The following is a 21,288-nucleotide window of genomic DNA, read 5'->3' on the forward strand; positions in this document are numbered from 1 at the left end:
TCATGATAGGAAACAGGGCCAAAAACACAACAAAGAAGGCTTAATGATGGATGCAAGGAGGGACAGATCTCAGATCTGTTTCAACCTGGACTGCTTTGTCTCGGAGCATGTTAGTGATTTGTTAGGGGCTTTTCTACTGACCCTAGAACAGACCGGGGCAAGGTATCTCTGGTGGGGATACTGGTGTTGGAGTGTTCTCTTCTATTTCCCCTCAAGGGATTGCACTCTGTTCTGTTCCACCTAGCTAGTCTACTACACAACAGGATGAAGCCCCTCTTAAGACTTGTATTTTCTGGCAACCTACAGGAGCGAACAAGGCTCCCCTGTGTAGTGCTTTTATATCAGAGATGTTGGAAACACTACTGGATCTGTCTGTATCACAAACGTTGCAGTGCTGCCTTCACTCGTCCATGTTTTTCCTTCTGCATCACGATATGAATGATGGGGGGACACCCTTTGAAAGATGTTTATCTGTCTGTTGGAGTTCATATTGATCGGTTCTTCTCCTGGCATAGTGGTATGTCATACAAATTTACACACACAACAAATACCAATGTACACATATGCCTATGTATAAAACACAATGGTACGTATTTCCTTTAGATGTCCTCAAATGAAAATCACAATATTGTCTGAGAAAAGCCTTACTGTGGCTAAATTAGAATCCAGTCAGATTAGAGTGTATATTCTATTGTACCTCCCCCAGTCTTTATGAGGGCAGTTCTAGATTAGGGAAGGAGAGGGTGAGGTAATACGATGGTTGGGTGAGGGGAAGTGAGGCAGGGGTATCCCGCGGGTGGCAGCTGGAGGAGGGATCTACTCCCCCTCACCCTGCCCCCCACCCACCCACCCCGCCCACTCACCCCATCCCCCTCACTCCATCCCCACCGCCCCATCCGCCACCCTGTCCCCTCCTCCCGCCCCCCCGCTCCGTGTCCCCCACCCCCACCCCAACCCCTCACCCACCCTGCCCACCCCCACAGCTTTGGGGCAGTATTAGATAGGGCCCGTCAGTCTGCCAGTGGGCCAGGATTAAAGCCACAATCAAAGGTAGATGGCTGTCCGAGAGGATTAATCCCTATCTCTATGATGTACCTACCATCTGCTTGGGGGCTGATGACCCCAATGTGTTTTTACTAGGGTGCTTCACAAAACTAAGTCCCCCTAGCCTTAGTCAAACATTGGAGTCAACCTCAATTTGTCCCGTTTGGAGAGATCTGAGGGCTGGCCATGTTGTGATACTGCTCTAAACTGAACGCTCTAAACTGAACGCAGCCAAAATGTTTGTCTTTGTGTAAAAGTTTTTCACCAAGTGTTCGGGTGTTACTGGGGTGTGTCACACAAATTGCCTAATAGTCAATTATTTGGCCAACCCTAGCCTAGGGACGAGGCTAGGTCAACACCAATGTGTCTGTTGGAGATCTGAGGACACAAATTAAAACGGGAACCAAAATGGTTTTAGTCTGTCTGATGGGCTGAGAGAGAGCCAGAGTAATGAGGGTCAAGGTTCATGAAGGGGTAATCAGCGGTCTGGGCAGCACACTGCCAGAGCCTCAGACTGAAGCTCTATTCCATCTTACACCGGCTCATCTGGCTGTGAGAGCCGGATAGTGTGAACATAATAAGGCTGGTGACAGCAGGTCATCACCTCCTTTCCTACTAATGTTCTCATCTGTGGAAGGGAGAGTGGAAATAGCAGTGGAGTGTGTGTGTGTGTGTGTGTGTGTGTGTGTGTGTGTGTGTGTGTGTGTGTGTGTGTGTGTGTGTGTGTGTGTGTGTGTGTGTGTGTGTGTGTGTGTGTGTGTGTGTGTGTGTGTGTGTGTGTGTGTGTGTGTGTGTGTGTGTGTGAGCGTGTGTGTGTGAGCGTGTGTGTGTGAGCGTGTGTGTGTGAGCGTGTGTTCAGACCTCTACTAAATGTAGTCTCTTTCTGAAATGACAACCTGAGCCTGCCTGACTCTCACCACCACTGGATCTTAGCTAACGTCATCACAGGAAAGCCCTGTTTGCAGTATGTCTCACCAAGCAAAAGCAACAGCAACTGTCCATACAAAAAAAATCATCAATCACAGAATATTTTTTCCCGGCAGGAATAATAACCTTTAAACCCAGAAGCCACACTATGTGATGGACTGGTCATGTTAATCAGCAGTACAGTCACTCATGTGTTGGGTTCATCCATCCACAAATCAATATTTCAATTGTAATTTGTTTGTAATCTGAAAAAAATATATTGTAAAATGTCCTTATTCCTTCCTCAATATAATAGGATAGGTGTGGAACTGTGACACAACATAACCAGCCAGGATCCTAACATAACCACCAGTATCCTAACAAGACCAGCCAGTATCACAACATGACCAGCGAGTATCATAACATAACCAGCCAGTATCATAACATAACCAGCCAGTATCATAACATAACCAGCCAGTATCATAACATGACCAGCCAGTATCATAACATAACCAGCGAGTATCATAACATAACCAGCCAGTATCATAACATGACCAGGTGGTATCATAACAAGACCAGCCAGTATCCTAACATGACCAGCCAGTATCATAACATGACCAGCCAGTATCATAACATGACCAGCCAGTATCATAACATAACCAGCGAGTATCATAACATAACCAGCGAGTATCATAACATGACCAGCCAGTATCATAACATAACCAGCGAGTATCATAACATAACCAGCCAGTATCATAACATGACCAGCGAGTATCATAACATAACCAGCGAGTATCATAACATAACCAGCGAGTATCATAACATAACCAGCGAGTATCATAACATGACCAGCCAGTATCATAACATAACCAGCGAGTATCATAACATAACCAGCGAGTATCATAACATGACCAGCCAGTATCATAACATAACCAGCGAGTATCATAACATAACCAGCGAGTATCATAACATGACCAGCCAGTATCATAACATAACCAGCGAGTATCATAACATAACCAGCCAGTATCATAACATGACCAGGTGGTATCATAACAAGACCAGCCAGTATCCTAACATGACCAGCCAGTATCATAACATGACCAGCCAGTATCATAACATGACCAGCCAGTATCATAACATGACCAGCCAGTATCATAACATAACCAGCGAGTATCATAACATAACCAGCGAGTATCATAACATGATCAGCCAGTATCATAACATAACCAGCGAGTATCATAACATAACCAGCGAGTATCATAACATGACCAGCCAGTATCATAACATAACCAGCGAGTATCATAACATAACCAGCCAGTATCATAACATGACCAGGTGGTATCATAACAAGACCAGCCAGTATCCTAACATGACCAGCCAGTATCATAACATGACCAGCCAGTATCATAACATGACCAGCCAGTATCATAACATGACTAGCCAGTATCATAACATGACCAGCCAGTATCATAACATGACCAGCCAGTATCATAACATGACCAGCCAGTATCATAACATGACCAGCCAGTATCACAACCAGCCAGTATCAGAACATGACCAGCCAGTATCCTAACATGACCAGCCAGTATCATAACATGACCAGTCAGTATCCTAACCATACCAGCCAGTATCATAACATGACCAGCCAGTATCATAACATGATCAGCCAGTATCATAACATAACCACCAGTATCACAACATGACCAGCCAGTATCATAACATGACCAGCCAGTATCATAACATAATCAGCCAGTATCATAACATGACCAGCCAGTATCCTAACATGACCAGCCAGCATCATAACATGACCAGCCAGTATCATAACATGACCAGCCAGTATCCTAACATGACCAGCCAGTTTTACAACCAGCCAACATCATAACATGACCAGCCAGTATCACAACCAGCCAGGTTCATAACATGACCAGCCAGGTTCATAACATAACCAGCCAGGTTCATAACATGACCAGCCAGTATCCTAACATAACCAGCCAGCATCATAACATGACCAGCCAGTATCATAACATGACCAGCCAGTATCATAACATAACCAGCCAGTATCCTAACATAACCAGACAGTATCATAACATGACCAGCCAGTATCCTAACATGACCAGACAGTATCCTAACATAACCAGCCAGTATCATAACATGACCAGCCAATTCCACAGTACGCCAAAGTGCCTCATGTTTAGCCAGCAGCATACCACCCTGCATCCCACTCCTGCTTTACCTCTGAATCTAAGCAGCGTTGGTCCTGGTCAGTCCCTGGATGAGGGCCAGTAGGAGGCACTCTTCCCTCTGGTCTAAAAACAAATACCCCAATGCCCTAGGGCAGTGATTGGGGACATTGTAGGGTGCCGTCTTTCGGATGGGACGTTAAACGGGTGTTTTAACTCTCTGGTCTCTAAAGATCCCGTGGCACTTATTATAAGAGTAGGGGTGTTAACCTGGTGTCCTGGCTACATTCCCAATCTGGCCTTCGTACAATCATGGTCACCTAATCATCCCCAGCTTACAATTGGGTCATTCATCCCCCTGTAACTTTTCCCCAGGTTGTTGCTGTAAATGGGAATGTGTTCTTTGTCAACTTAACTGGTAAAATAAATAAAATAAATAAAAAATGTCAAACACAGGGACTTGGAATATTATATTCCTATTGATTTCATCGTGTTAGTTCTATTCTAATGTCACGGTACTGTGTTCAGAGAAGTGCCAGATCATAGAAGCTAAGGTTCTTGTGATTTATGAATCTGGGTCACAGTCCTTGTTCTGTCTTAGTCTTCCGTCACAGTCTAGAATTGCATTATGTGCAGAATAAAAAAAAAAAAACGAATACCATTTCCTATTTTACTACTACCTCACTATCATGATGTCTGTCCATGATTCACGTGGTTACTAACAGCAACAAAATGGCTACTACTAGCAACAGTTCAACTACCTAGTACATTGTTCTCTCTAATTCAAGGTTAAGTGAATCTGTTTTGGGGAAGCCATTGTTCTCATCACGGAGGCATCAAACAGAGTGCCCTGTCTTCTCCTCCTCCTCCTGGCTCTCCCCCTCTCTCCCCCTCTCTCTTTCTATGCTTCATCTCAATAGCATAAAGTGGCTTCTCCTCCTCCTCCTGGCTCTCCCCCTCTCTCCCCTCTCTCTTTCTCTGCTTCATCTCAATAGCATAAAGTGGCTTCTCCTCCTCCTCCTGGCTCTCCCCCTCTCTTTATCTGCTTCATCTCAATAGCATAAAGAGGCTTCTCCTCCTCCTCCTGGCTCTTCCCCTCTCTCCCCCTCTCTTTCTCATCTCAATAGCATAAAGAGGCTTCTCCTCCTCCTCCTGGCTCTCCCCCTCTCTCCCCCTCTCTTTATCTGCTTCATCTCAATAGCATAAAGAGGCTTCTCCTCCTCCTCCTCCTCCTGGCTCTTCCCCTCTCTCCCCCTCTCTTTCTCTGCCTCATCTCAATAGCATAAAGAGGCTTCTCCTCCTCCTCCTGGCTCTCCCCCTCTCTCCCCCTCTATTTCTCTGCCTCATCTCAATAGCATAAAGTGGCTTCTTCTCCTCGTCTCCATGCTTTAATCTCTAATGATGGGATAGAAATTGGAGGAGGATGCCAATTCCTCATACAGATCCACCAGATAGCTTTCATCTTCCTGGGTTTTCTAATAAGTGGCGTTGAAGGAGAAGAGATGAGGAGACGAGGACAGGAAATTGCTATTAAGACGACTGAGATGCAGCCTCAGGCAGAAGGAGGAACCTGCCCTTGGGATGGAAATAGACGGTAATCCTGAGGAGGCTGTGGATAGGCATATTACCTAGCAGCTTTTATACATTTAACACTTAACGTATACAGTCAGCTTCAAGTACAGTAGATAGAGCTACATACAAATCCCATTAATCCTTCAATCAAAGCACCAAAGGATCTGGGTGTGAAACACAGTTATTAAGCTATTCCAAAAGTTTACTTTGAAGCTGAATCTTTAAATCAATTTTTTAAATTTTAATTGTCCAATTGAAATTGACTTAGGTCTTTGACGACAACATCAACCCTTGATCTGGCTCCGTCAAACATCTTGTCGATGTCAAGATGAGATTGTTTAGTGTGTCAGTCAGGCTGGCGCGGACCCCACCACAGGAACCGACAGAGCCTCGTTAGCCCAGCCTGACACAGCCCCAAAAAGACACAGGATGGATCCCAAATTGCACACTCTACCCTATATAGCGAGGGCAACACGGTACCATCTGGGGCGTGGGAACACACACACACAGCACGCCACGTCCCATCACACTGGCATGTGCCCGGCTCTATCTGTGTGTGTTTGCTAATGAGTTTGATGATCTCTTCAAATCACAAGTGTTAAACAGCAAGAGGTCATATGCACGATATGTTGCCTGTGATTTGGCTGTGAGCACAGTACTGGCAAGTCCTATTCAATCCAATTAAACGTTATTCATCTTTGACGGGCAATTATAGCGACTACTCCATCCTTTCGTAGATACAATGCACAATTCCTTTCACTGTGTAACTTCAATGTGTAACTGCCGTTCACTATATCTCATCGTCCTGACCTTCAAAGCTAAGTCCTACGTCCACAGTACCCTCCGGGCTTCCAAGGATTCCTTCTAGTCAGCCAATGACGTTATAAAGTTCTCTGTGCCCCTCAACAAGAAAATGTGCTCAACATGCGAATAAATGAACTCGTAAAGACGCACACATGCACACGCACGCACGCACGCGTGCCAAATCTTTTTAGTCTCCTGAGGGGGAATAGGTTTTGTTGTGCCCTCTTCACGACTGTCTTGGTGTGTTTGGACCATTCTAGTTTGTTGGTGATGTGGACACCAAGGAACTTGAAGCTTTCTTGATAAGTGTGTGAATTGGACAATTTTACTGTCAAAATGTAACGAGTACTTCCGGGTGTCTGTGAAAATGTATGGAGTAAAAAGGACATTATTTTCTTTAGGAACATAGTGGAGTAAAAGTTGTCAAAACTATAAATAGTAAAGTACAGATACCCAAACAACTACTTAAGTAGTACTTTAAAGTATTTTTACTTAAGTACTTTACACCACTGGACACAGGTAGGTCAGAAATTGCTTTAAAACTGCTACATGTTCTTTTCACCCCATGACAAAATGTGTAGAATTGCAGGAAATAAGCTTTAAACCTGTAAAATTCTCTCCACCAACAAAGAGGGTTGTGAACAGTTTGTGTCATGAATAGTGCTTGTGCCTATAGAAATAGACGTGGCGGGGGCACGGAATGTTGCCCAATGCTGGAAGTGGGGCCCCCCGAGTGAAAAAGTTTCAGAACCCCTGGACTACAGAGTGCAGACATTCCACTGGACACAGTACTTCATCACTGTGTAGAACGGGTCCAATAGGTCCGTACCATTTTGTATTTTCTGAGGCGTGCGATGCATCATGTTCTGTGAAGCGACTACAATATTAATCACATCTGACTTGGCCGCTCTGAATTTGGGTTTGTCCCCTCCCCCACTTCCTGTACAGATAGGAACACACAGATAGCAGGACACACACACACACACACACACACACACACACACACACACACACACACACACACACACACACACACACACACACACACACACACACACACACACACACACACACACACACACACACACACACACACACACACACACAGGCTTTGAATACATCACTTGGAAAGCAACTCAAGTCATCTCAGACCGACAGTCAAAAGGCACACAGACCCAGTATTTAAAATCAACACAGCCAAGAATAAACGCAGCTTGTGAAACCATGCAGCATCCACGGTTGAGGACATTCCAATGTACTGTATACAAATGTCATAAACCACATTTGCATCAATGATGTGTATAAACCCTGGATGACTGAAGCCACTGCGCAGCCATCTTGGTACTTTTGGAAGCTATATAAATGCACTTATTAATATCTACATTTGTTTTTGACTCATTTATTATATTACAGACACCTTAAATGAATACTTTTAAATTATATTGTGTGAGCTAAACAAAAATAAGTAGGAACAAATATCTTTCTTAGAGAGTACTAATGTTGCTGTCCCCACTACAACAACAAAATACTTAAATACGTGTAATTTGCCCTTGAAACATTTAATTGATCTACTGTAGAATTCCATTCATTCCTATGGAGGACTGCTCCTACTAGGGAGTACCAATATGGCCGACCGCTGGCTACAACGCCTCTCAATGGCCAATATATAACATCAGCTATCTAGGGTTTACATACATTATTGGTTTCCATCCAAACATTTCATTAAGATTAATTACTTGAAAAAAGTCACGACTGGGCTGATGAAAATGCCTGTACAATTGTATAAATGCTGGCAAGACAGTTTGTTTGTTTGACACGGTGGGATCTTTTTGTAAAGTGTATTATGCGAGAAAGAGCAGTGGAAACACCTATGGTCAATTATTGATATAATCATATCGAAGTAAACTTCACACAATGATATATTGTGTGGTCCTCCCACTATGACTCGGAAAACCATGCAGTTTATTAGGCTAACTTCAAAGGGTGGTGAATGTGTACCCACCTAGCAGCAAAATGTCGTTGAAAAGACGATTAGGCTTGACTTCCAATCTACGTTCGATTTTGGTTGAAAGTTGAAAATACGTATTTTTCATATCGTTGAAAATATGTATTTTTTATGGAGTTGAAAATACGTGCTTTTTAATGTTGTTGAAAAGACGACTAGGCTCGACTTCCAATCTACGTTCGGTTTTGGTTTGAAAGTTGAAAAGACGTATTTTTCATATTGTTGAAAATCTGTATTTTTTATGGCATTGAAAATCTGTATTTTTTTATGTTGTTGAAAAAACGACTATATAAAGACATCCATCTACGTTCGGTTTTGGTTGAAAGTTTGTTGTTTCATTTAACGTACTTACACACACATGGACACAGTATAAAAAATTGATCTATGATTTATTTTTAAATTAACAATCATACATCACTCCAGTATCTACACACAGTATTTATTTACAACATTCAAGTGCTAATAGTCTTTATTCCACTACTGAAGAAGCATGACTCAAATCACCTACACATATTTCAAACACCCAATCAAGCTCTCCCTCGCCCCCCATTTCGCAAATCTGACCATAATTCCATCCTCCTGATTCCTGCTTACAAGCAAAAACTAAAGCAGGAAGCACCAGTGACTCGATCAATAACGAAGTGGTCAGATGATGCACATGCTAAGCTAAAGGACTGTTTGCTAGCACAGACTGGAATATGTTCCGGGATTCCTCCGATGGCATTGAGGAGTATACCACCTGAGTCATTGGCTTCATCAATACAGTGCATAGACGACGTCGTCCCCACAGTGACTTTACGTACATACCACAACCAGAAGCCATGGATTACAGGCAACATCCGCACTGAGCTAAAGGGTAGAGCTGCCGCCTTCAAGGTGCGAGACTATAACCCTGACGCTTATAATAAATCGCGCTACACCTTCAGACGATCCGTCAAACAGGTAAAGCGCCAATACAGGACTAAGATTGATTCATACTACACCGGCTCCGATATTCGTTGGATGTGGCAGGGCCTGCAAACTATTACAGACTACAAAGGGAAGCACAGCCACGAGCTGCCCAGTGACACGAGCCTACCAGACGAGCTAAATGACTTCTACGGTCGCTTCGAGGCAAGCAACACTGAGGCATGGATGAGAGCATCAGCTGTTCCGGATGACTGTGTGATCACGCTCTCCATAGCCGACATGAGTAAGACCTTTAAACAGGTCAACATTCACAAGGCCGCTGGGTGTCTTCACTGACATTTTCAACATGTCCCTGATTGAGTCTGTAATACCAACATGTTTCAAGCAGACCACCATAGTCCCTGTGCCCAAGAAAGAGAAGGTAACCTGCCTAAATGGCTACAGACCCATAGCACTCACATCCGTAGCAATGAAGTGCTTTGAAAGGCTGGTCATGGCTCACATTAACACCATTATCCCAGAAACCCTAGACCCACTTCAATTTGCATACCGCTCAAACATATCCACAGATAACGCAATCTCTATTGCACTCCACACTGCCCTTTCCCACCTGAACAAAAGAAACACCTACGTGAGAAAGCTATTCATTGACTACAGCTCAGCGTTCAACACCATAGTACCCTCCAAGCTCATCACTAAGCTAAGGATCCTGGGACTAAACACCTCCCTCTGCAACTGGATCCTGGACTTCCTGATGGGCCGCCCCCAATGTGGTGAGGGTAGGTAACAACACATCTGCCACACTGATCCTCAACACTGGAGCCCCTCAGGGGTGCATGCTCAGTCCCCTCCTACACTCCATGTTCACCCACAACTGCATGGCCAGGCACAACTCCAACACCATCATTAAGTTTGCAGACGACACAACAGTGGTAGGCCTGATCACAGACAACGAGGAGACAGCCTATAGGGTGGAGGTCAGAGACCTGGCCGGCTGGTGCCAGAATAACAACCCCTCCTTCATGTAATCAAAACAAAGAGGATGATTGTGGACTACAGGAAAAGGAGGACAGACCACGCCCTCATTCTCATCCACAGGGCTGTAGTGGAGCAGGTTGACAGCTTCAAGTTCCTTGGTGTCCAGATCACCAACAAACTAACATGGTCCAAACACACCAAGACAGTCGTGAAGAGGGCACGACAAAGCCTATTCCCCCTGAGGAAACGAAAAAGATTTGGCATGGGCCCTCAGATCCTCAAAAGGTTCTACAGCTGCAACATCGAGAGCATCCTGGCGGGTTGCATCACTGCCTGTTACGGCAACTGCTCGGCCTCTGACCGCAAGGCACTACAGAGGGTAGTGCGTACGGCCCAGTACATCACTGGGGCTAAGCTGCCTGCCATCAAGGACCTCTACACCAGGCGGTGTCAGAGGAAGGTCCTAAAAATTGTCAACGACTCCAGCCACCCCAGTCATAGACTGTTCTCTCTGCTTCCGCATGGGAAGCGGTACCAGAGCATCAAGTCTAGGACCAAAAGTCTTCTCAACAGCTTTTACCCCCAAGCCATAAGACTCCTGAACAGCTAATCAAATACCTACCCGGACTAAGCATTGTCCCCCCCAACCCCTCCACCTTTGGGATGATTATTTTTGGACGAAATAGCGGCCACGACGGACGGACCTGATATCGCCCATAATTCGACATTCATGAATGTCACGTGCTGAGTGGGCAAGGTGATGAGCTTGAAGCTCCTTTCCAATAAATATCGAGGGTCATATTCTGGTGACATGATGATCGATGCTTGACTGCCATTTGACAAATACAAAATAATATTGCTCTTATCCACAATCATCTCATCATGTAGGTAGCCTACCTTTACTGTATCTGCCAGCTGTTGGCTAGAGAGCACGTGTCAAGACCAGAGTGGGTACATTTGCTGTATAAAGCAACAGTTGTGACAAAACCCATCAGTAGAGTTGACAATACCATGGAAAACTATATAACTTGTATTTAACCTGAAAAGTTATTTGTATGTGCACTAGGTCATCACGCACAGACTTCTGTCCGCAAAAATGCAGTTTGATGGAAACATCTCTGGTGGGAATACATTTTTAGAATATTTGCATGTAAATCTTGTCGCAAATTGCATGTAAACCTAGCTATATACCTTGATTAAATATTCCTAGCAGGTTGATTGGAGGATCCCCCATCAATACTCAAACTAAAAGCAACATTCAGCGATAGATTTGTAATACCTCACTAATAAAACGTGTGTAAGGCGAACCTAGGCCACAATAGACATCATTACATTTACATTTACATTTAAGTCATTTAGCAGACGCTCTTATCCAGAGCGACTTACAAATTGGTGCATTCACCTTATGATATCCAGTGGAACAACCACTTTACAATAGTGCATCTCAGTCTTTTAAGGGGGAGGGGGGGTTAGAAGGATTACTTTATCCTATCCTAGGTATTCCTTAAAGATGTGGGGTTTCAGGTGTCTCCGGAAGGTGGTGATTGACTCCGCTGACCTGGCGTCGTGAGGGAGTTTGTTCCACCATTGGGGTGCCAGAGCAGCGAACAGTTTTGACTGGGCTGAGCGGGAACTGTACTTCCTCAGAGGTAGGGAGGCGAGCAGGCCAGAGGTGGATGAACGCAGTGCCCTTGTTTGGGTGTAGGGCCTGATCAGAGCCTGAAGGTACGGAGGTGCCGTTCCCCTCACAGCTCCGTAGGCAAGCACCATGGTCTTGTAGCGGATGCGAGCTTCAACTGGAAGCCAGTGGAGAGAGCGGAGGAGCGGGGTGACGTGAGAGAACTTGGGAAGGTTGAACACCAGACGGGCTGCGGCGTTCTGGATGAGTTGTAGGGGTTTAATGGCACAGGCAGGGAGCCCAGCCAACAGCGAGTTGCAGTAATCCAGACGGGAGATGACAAGTGCCTGGATTAGGACCTGCGCCGCTTCCTGTGTGAGGCAGGGTCGTACTCTGCGAATGTTGTAGAGCATGAACCTACAGGAACGGGTCACCGCCTTGATGTGAGTTGAGAACGACAGGGTGTTGTCCAGGATCACGCCAAGGTTCTTAGCACTCTGGGAGGAGGACACAATGGAGTTGTCAACCGTGATGGCGAGATCATGGAACGGGCAGTCCTCTCCCCGGGAGGAAGAGCAGCTCCGTCTTGCCGAGGTTCAGCTTGAGGTGGTGATCCGTCATCCACACTGATATGTCTGCCAGACATGCAGAGATGCGATTCGCCACCTGGTTATCAGAGGGGGGAAAGGAGAAGATTAATTGTGTGTCGTCTGCATAGCAATGATAGGAGAGACCATGTGAGGATATGACAGAGCCAAGTGACTTGGTGTATAGCGAGAATAGGAGAGGGCCTAGAACAGAGCCCTGGGGGACACCAGTGGTGAGAGCACGTGGTGCGGAGACAGATTCTCGCCACGCCACCTGGTAGGAGCGACCTGTCAGGTAGGACGCAATCCAAGCGTGGGCCGCGCCGGAGATGCCCAGCTCGGAGAGGGTGGAGAGGAGGATCTGATGGTTCACAGTATCAAAGGCAGCCGATAGGTCTAGAAGGATGAGAGCAGAGGAGAGAGAGTTAGCTTTAGCAGTGCGGAGCGCCTCCGTGACACAGAGAAGAGCAGTCTCAGTTGAATGACTAGTCTTGAAACCTGACTGATTTGGATCAAGAAGGTCATTCTGAGAGAGATAGCAGGAGAGCTGGCCAAGGACGGCACGTTCAAGAGTTTTGGAGAGAAAAGAAAGAAGGGATACTGGTCTGTAGTTGTTGACATCGGAGGGATCGAGTGTAGGTTTTTTCAGAAGGGGTGCAACTCTCGCTCTCTTGAAGACGGAAGGGACGTAGCCAGCGGTCAAGGATGAGTTGATGAGCGAGGTGAGGTAAGGGAGAAGGTCTCCGGAAATGGTCTGGAGAAGAGAGGAGGGGATAGGGTCAAGCGGGCAGGTTGTTGGGCGGCCGGCCGTCACAAGACGCGAGATTTCATCTGGAGAGAGAGGGGAGAAAGAGGTCAAAGCACAGGGTAGGGCAGTGTGAGCAGAACCAGCGGTGTCGTTTGACTTAGCAAACGAGGATCGGATGTCGTCGACCTTCTTTTCAAAATGGTTGACGAAGTCATCCGCAGAGAGGGAGGAGGGGGGAGGAGGGGGAGGAGGATTCAGGAGGGAGGAGAAGGTGGCAAAGAGCTTCCTAGGGTTAGAGGCAGATGCTTGGAATTTAGAGTGGTAGAAAGTGGCTTTAGCAGCAGAGACAGAAGAGGAGAATGTAGAGAGGAGGGAGTGAAAGGATGCCAGGTCCGCAGGGAGGCGAGTTTTCCTCCATTTCTGCTCGGCTGCCCGGAGCCGAGCGGAGTACTAGGGGTACTTGTCGTCAAGCAATAGAGGGATGTTTGACATCAGTGGCCCAGAAACTATCCCCATCCCCATGTACTGTCTGCAGCTCTCTGAGTTAAAACTGATGGCTATTTGTCACACGCGCAGAACTGTCAACTCTCATCACATGTATAATACATCTCAGTTACACCAGGCAGGTACCCAATCTGCCACCTCCTCCACCACCTACTCCCCACCATCCTACTCATCCTTTGTTTCTCGTCCCAGGATGACCGTGGTATGAGCTAGCACTGCAAATCAATTAGATAGTAAAGGTATTGATTGCTTTAATTATTTGTTACTTTTATTTTTTTTTGGGGGGGGGGGGGTCTTTAAACTGCATTGTCGGCTTGTAAGTAAGCATTTCACTGTAAGGTCTACACCTGTTGTATTCGGCGCATGTGACAAATAAAAATGGATTTGGTTTGATTTGAAACAGAGAATCATATGTCTTGGACATGGCCTAAAGGTAGATCAAATCAAATGTTATTAGTCACATGCACCAAATACAACAGGTGAAACCTTACAGTGAAATAACTTACTTACTTAGATATGGTGTGCTGTGAATTCTCTCACTCAATATAGCTGACGTCATGATTACAACCTACAATATGTCATGTTTTAGTTAATATGCTTCATAAAGAGTAATGTATACTCTTACCAAAGGCAATAAGTGTCTATAAAAGGCATCAGACCTCAAAATAACCTCTGTCCATATTACAGTTCTTGAAAACCTTACAGTTTCCACTACTTTTAATAATGTTTTTCCAGTCAGGTACTTTCCTTCGTACCATAAGACGCTGAAATTGTCTCACATTCGTTCTTATACATTGTTGCCACGACAAACCACAAACATTTCCACTTCCAACCAGCTTCCAGCCTTTGCTCATACTGAAGGAATGTACACATTTGTTAACATGTGTGCACACTGACACCTAGTGGTAGGGAGTTGTAGCGCATGAGACTGTCAGGGTTGGTGGGCAAGTGGCAAAGTCTTAACTCTGTCTAGTTGTACTATTTCTCATCTTGAAATCAGATTTTAAACTTAACCCTAACATTAACGCCACCATTAACCTGATGTCTAACCCTAACCTTAAATTAAGACCAAAAGCTACATTTAGTTTTCATACATTTTTAGTATAGCCAATTTTGACTTTGCCACTTGCCCATCTAGTGGAAACCTAGCTGTCGAGAACCCAAGAGGGCCCAACCGTCTTGGGTTCTCAGCTGAACATATCGACCACAGCAGGCTCCATGGGAACTACAATCTCAATGCTCTTTTTAGCGTTTAGAAAACGATAGCTAATGTATAACAGGTTGTCACCTCTGTCTTCCATAAACAAGCGCTGTAACATGGAAATATGGCTGTGTGGGTAGCCTAACATTCTTAAAGGTGTGTAGTTATTTAACCTTTCTGTCTTGTGGAGCAATTGATGTTGCAGATTCCTGGTGTTTGTGATGCCCGCCGTTTGGTTTGACGCAGACCCAGCCGAGAACGTGGTGAAACAGAGGTGACACAGTCTGTTCTTTTGAGCTTTGATTTAGAGTCTTTACCTGACAAAGTCATGTTAGGATATACAGTTGAAATCGGAAGTTTACATACACTTAGGTTGGAGTTATTAAAACTCGTTTTTCAACCACTCCACAAATTTCTTGTTAACAAACTATAGTTTTGGCAAGTCGGTTAGTACATCTAATTTGTGCATGAGACAAGTAATTTTTCCAACAATTGTTTACAGACAGATTATTTCACTTAGAATTCACTGTATCACAATTCCAGTAGGTCAGAAGTTCACATACATTAAGTTGACTGTGCTTTTAAACAGCTTGGAACATTCCAGAAAATTATGTCATGGTTTTAGAAGCTTCTGATAGGCTGATTGACATAATTTGAATCAATTGGAGGTGTACCTGTGGATGCATTTCAAGGCCTACCTTCAAGCTCAGTGTCTCTTTGCTTGACATCATGGGAAAATCAATAGAAATCAGCCAAGACCTCAGGAAAACATTTGTAGACCTCCACAAGTCTGGTTCATCCTTGGGAGCAATTTACAAACGTCTGAAGGTACCACATTCATCTGCACAAACAATAGTACGCAAGTATAAACACCATGGGACCATGCAGCCATCATATCACTCAGGAAGGAGACGCATTCTGCCTCCTAGAGATGAACGTACTTTGGTGTGAAAAGTGCAAATCAATTCCAGAACAACAGCAAAGGACCTTGTGAAGATGCTGGAGGAAGCAGGTACAAAAGTATTTATATCCACAGTAAAACGAGTCCTATATCGACATAACCTGAAAGGCCGCTCAGCAAGGAAGGAGCCACTGCTCCAAAACCGCCATAAAAAAGCCAGACTACGATTTGCAACTGCATATGGGGACAAAGATCATACTTTTTGGAGAAATGTCTTCTGGTCTGATAAAACAAAAATAGAACTGTTTGGCCATAATGACCATCGTTATGTTTTGAGGAAAAAGGGGGAGGCTTGCAAGCCGAAGAACACCATCTTAACCGTGAAGCACGGGGGTGGCAGCATCATGTTGTGGGGATGCTTTGCTGCAGGAGGAACTGGTGCGATTCACAAAATAGATGGCATTATGAGGTAGGAAAATTATGTGGATATATTGAAGCAACATCTCAAGACATCAGTCAGGAAGTTAAAGCTTGGTCGCAAATGGGTCTTCCAAATGGACAATGACCCCAAGCATACTTCCAAAGTTGTGGCAAAATGGCTTAAGGACAACAAAGTCAAGGTATTGGAGTGGCCATCACAAAGCCCTGACCTCATTCCCATAGAAAATTTGTGGGCAGAACTGAAAAAGCGTGTGCGAGCAAGGAGGCCTACAAACCTGACTCAGTTTCACCAGCTCTGTCAGGAGGAATGGGCCAAAATTCACCCAACTTATTGTGGGAAGCTTGTGGGAGGCTACCCAAAACGTTTGATCCAAGTTAAACAATTTAAAGGCAATGCTACCAAATACTAATTGAGTGTATGTAAACTTCTGACCCACTGGGAATGTGATGAAAGAAATAAAAGCTGAAATAAATCATTCTCTCTACTATTATTCTGACATTTCACATTCTTAAAATAATGTGCTAATCCTAACTGACCAGAGACTGGGAAATTTTACTCTGATTAAATGACAGGAATTGTGAAAAACTGAGTTTAAATATATTTCGCTAAGGTGTATGTAAACTTCCAACATCAACTGTATGAGTTATGCAGTTAGAGCTTTTGTGCCGAATACACTGAGGTGTTTCAGGTGTCGCAGTGTGTAGGAGGGAGAATCCAAAGATGTGGAAATGTGCAGGAGGACATGGGACAGAGGAATGTGTAGTTTCGGTGGAAAATGTCATGTTTCAACTGTAGGGGTGCTCCTGTTGCTTGGAATCGGAGGTGTCCGGTGCGTGAGGCAGGTTGAGGTGGCCAGAGTCAGAGTAGTGCAGAAAGTGTCCTATGCTGAGGCATTTAAGAAAGTAGAGGAGGATGGGTCAAGTGTGAGGGATTCTGAGTGGATTCCCGTGAATAGTAGGTCTGTGCCAGAACAAAGATATAGGCAAACGAGTGATATGTTTCAGCAAGGTTGGCTTGTTAGTGTTCATAGCAATGGTTATCAGCTGTACCGCAGAGATGGAATGTAAAGTCACCGAAAATAGATGTTTTGGTGGCAGCAGCAGAGAAGTATTTGGGGCTACAAGATTTGACTTCAGAAGAGTTACAGGGTGTGTTGAGTGAGTGGTGTCCTGTCTTCTCAGGTTGTTGGCCTGGGGTAGGATCTGATAGGGTTAATGTAGTGGAATAAGGTGATGGGTTTTAATAGTATAGGGTTAGTTGGTAGGGTAGCCTCATTAAAAATAGATGTATATTTGAATTTTAAATATATACACAGTGTATTCGTAAAGTATTCAGACCCCTTGACTTTTTACACATTTTGTTACATTACAGCCTTATTCTGAAATGGATTAAATAGCTTTTTCCCTCAACAATCTACGCACAAATGCGATAATGAAAAAGCAAAAACAAATTTATTGAAGAAAAAAAATGAAAATATCACATTTACATAAGTATTGGAACCCAATGTACTTTGTTGAAGCACCTTTGGCAGCGATTACAGCCTTGAGTCTTCTTGGGTATGACACTACAAGCTTGGCACACCTGTATTTGGGGAGTTTCACCCATTCTCCTCTGCAGATACTCTCAAGCTCTGTCAGGATGGACGGGGAGTGTTGCGGCACAGCTACTTCCTGGTCTGTCCAGAGATGCTCGATCGGGTTCAAGTCCGGCCTCTGGCTGGGCCACTCAAGGACATTCAGAGACTTGTCCCGAAGCCTCTCCTCCTGTTGTCTTGGCTGTGTGCTTAGGGTCGTTGTCCTGTCGGGAGGTGAACCGTCACCCCAATAAATGCTTTGTCATACCCGTGGTATATGATATACCACGGCTGTCAGCCAATCAGCATTCAGAGCTCGAACCATCCAGTTTATTGCGCGGTGCAGCCTATTTATGTAGGCCCCCCGGATAATAGCTGTCCCATTCTTTCTACCAGGATTCCACCATAAATCTTCATGTGCACAAAGAACATATGCCACAAGGACCTAAGTGTCGGTATAGCAGTTATCTATGTAACAATAGATCCGGTCCGGACAGAGATACTCCTCAAGGGAAGAGAATAGGAGTGTCTGCTCTAGTCATTCTATTACTATTATTAAACCTCTGCTATGCCATTCTCTTGCATGAAGGTGGAGCTGCTTCTCATAGGTGAATCTTTTTCTTTTCTTCTTCTTTTTTTCCATGGCCATACATTAGCCAAGTAGCCAATGAATAAAGGTTTATTATGGTCTACTATCTCCTGTTTTTCTAGCGTGAGGCAGCTTGATGTACAAGTACACTGGACACTAGTCTATCCACAGGGTCTTACACCCAATCTGAGCAGAGACACATCGAGTCCCATTTTTACAGTCTATGGTATGACTCAACCCGTGGACCGAACTGCCAACCTTCCAATTTAAGGGTGGACACCACAAGGCCACTGAGTTGGTTAATGAAAAACAAAACTCATTCAAATTAAATAAATACACATCGGAATATATTTCCGATTTCTTTTATTTTCATTAACTTTAAAGAATTGTCGGTCTCACAACATAGTTAGGACTTTCTATTCTAACCTTTATTTAACTAATCAAGTCAGTTAAGAACAAATTCTTATTTACAATGACAGCCTACCCCAGACAACACCCTATGGGACTCCCAATCACAGCCAGATGTGATACAGCCTGGATTCGAACCAGGTACTGTAGTGATGCCTTTTGCACTGAGATGTAGTGCATTAGACCGCTGCGCCACTCGGGGAGCCCAAGGATGAGCCATGAAGATGTCTTGAACATGCCCATGTCCCTTTTTCTCAACTTACACTCTGCTTAGCTAGTTTAGTGCTACACAGTTTTATGGAGTGAGAAAGTGAAGGGACTATCCCAGACCCCACGGGGAGGTCAGGGGTGAGAGCCCATTGTATCTCCCTTCTCCTGCCGCTGCTGCTGTCAACCTTCAGCTCTTCTCAGTCTCATGCTGTACTTGTGTGAAATGAGTCCTCACCTAATGGCCGTCAGTCACAGCAGATACGTGGGCGCACCTAAACACACAACCCCATGTGGGAACAGCTCATTACCCTTTGTTGCTGACGTCAGAGAAACTAGATAACTGAACACTGCTTACAGTAAATGTAATGACCCAGAAATCACTATCGGCCACTCGCTGTGAGGCACTGTCGAGCAGAAAACCATTGTTAAGAACCCTTCTCTCCTACAAACATGCACACAGTTATGTAAATACGTCTCGATATGACAGAAAAGTACAGAAAATAAAGTCTCCATATATGGTCACATGAGGGGAAGCTCTCCTCTGGCTGAATATTTGCAGGGTGAGCTGTCCCAGTGGTCTCAGACCAACACAGGAAGGAGCTGATTGGCCCTGTCTGTCTGTCTGTCTGTCTGTCTGTCTGTCTGTCTGTCTGTCCTCTCAGTCTGCTTGCCTGCCCTCTCAGTTTACTTGCCTGCCCTGTCTGTCTGCTTGCCCTCTCTGTCTGTGTGCTTGCCCTCTCTGTCTGCCTGCTTGCCCTCTCTGTCTGTCTGCTTGCCCTCTCTGTCTGTCTGCTTGCCCTCTCTGTCTGTCTGCTTGCCCTCTCTGTCTGTCTGTCTGTCTGCCCTCTCTGTCTGCCTGTCTTTATGCCTGCTTTACCTCTCTCTCCGTTTGTCTGAATGCCTGTCTACCTGTCTCTGTTTTTCTGCCTGTCTGTCTGACACTCACCCATAGGCAGTCCCTCGCAGCCGTAGTCTGACATGGTGACGAAGGGACTGTTAGTAGCGTCTTCACTCCCCTCCAGCTGTGTCAGAGGGTTCCTGCTTCTCCTCCTCTCACAGAGTGCGTGTGCCGCCCTCCTCTACACGGCAGGCTGTGTGAGACCCTGGAGCGGAGTGACCACCGTCTAACAGGCCGTGGGTCTGTCTGTCTCTCCGAGTGTGCTTTGACTGCGGGACCCTAAGCATGCCTATCATAACACTAATGTCCAGGCTGCTATTGGACAGTACATCTGTTGGCAGCCCTACCCATTGGGATGACTCAACTCATTTCATCTTATGAATATTGAGAGGCCTCCTCATTAGATTTCTGAACCTCAAAAAAAGGTGTCAAATCCATGCTTTCTTTTAGATTTTAAATGTCCATACATTTTCGATACATTTCCTGGAACAGAGATAAATTATTTTGACAAAACAAAGAGACATTAGCAAATACAAATATTTAGATTTACTTTTACTGTTCTTTTTCGTACCGGAGAAACATGATATTGTCGAATGTTACTTTTCAAAGGGAATGTAGCATCCGCAGCAGAGAGAGGATTTCATCCTCAACACAGCTGTTGCTTTATGGAATGATACCTCCTCAGTCGAAAAAGATTCCTGCGTAAATGTGCGAACTGATCGAACACTGGGAGTGCTTCTGTGAATAGTTTGGTTCTGTTGGCAGAAGTAGTAGTGTATTTCTGCCACTAGAGGGCGCCAATGTCAAATTGCACACTGTATTGGTGTCCATGATCAACACTGCAAAGGCTCAATTGCGTGAAAATCTGTCATCTTGTCTCCCAGCCTTTATCTGCACTGATTAGAACAGATTTGATAGGTGAATACAATATGGTGCTCATCATTAGTCTGGCTTTTCAGCTGGTCAGTGCAGTGAAGAAGTGGATTAGGTTAGGTGGCGACAGACTTACATTTTTTATTTAACCTTTATTTTGACAGGGACTGTCAGGGAGTCTTGCTGAGCCCAAGGTCACTTTTGCAGATGAGCCCTGTACACATCAATACAGTATAGAAAGCCAAACAGAGAAACCAAAACACTGTCTTAGAAAACAAACACATTCTTCATTAAAAAAAAAATCCTCAATCAGCTGTTTGAAATGCCCCAGAGGCAGC

At 44.9% G+C, this 21,288-nt stretch overlaps 1 protein-coding gene across 1 annotated transcript in view; it reads right to left on the minus strand.

Annotated features, from left to right (window-relative positions):
• LOC139553921 (echinoderm microtubule-associated protein-like 1) overlaps nucleotides 1-20,326 on the minus strand; it is an 85,239-nt gene extending 64,913 nt beyond the window's left edge. The window contains exon 1 of the mRNA XM_071366703.1: nucleotides 20,126-20,326. Coding sequence (XP_071222804.1) covers nucleotides 20,126-20,159 — 34 coding nt within the window. The 5' untranslated portion in view covers nucleotides 20,160-20,326. The remainder of the gene's footprint in view (nucleotides 1-20,125) is intronic.
• Nucleotides 20,327-21,288: the final 962 nt, after the last annotated feature.

The sequence above is a fragment of the Salvelinus alpinus genome, chromosome 25 (genome assembly GCF_045679555.1).
Source record: "Salvelinus alpinus chromosome 25, SLU_Salpinus.1, whole genome shotgun sequence".
Taxonomy (NCBI): domain Eukaryota; kingdom Metazoa; phylum Chordata; class Actinopteri; order Salmoniformes; family Salmonidae; genus Salvelinus; species Salvelinus alpinus.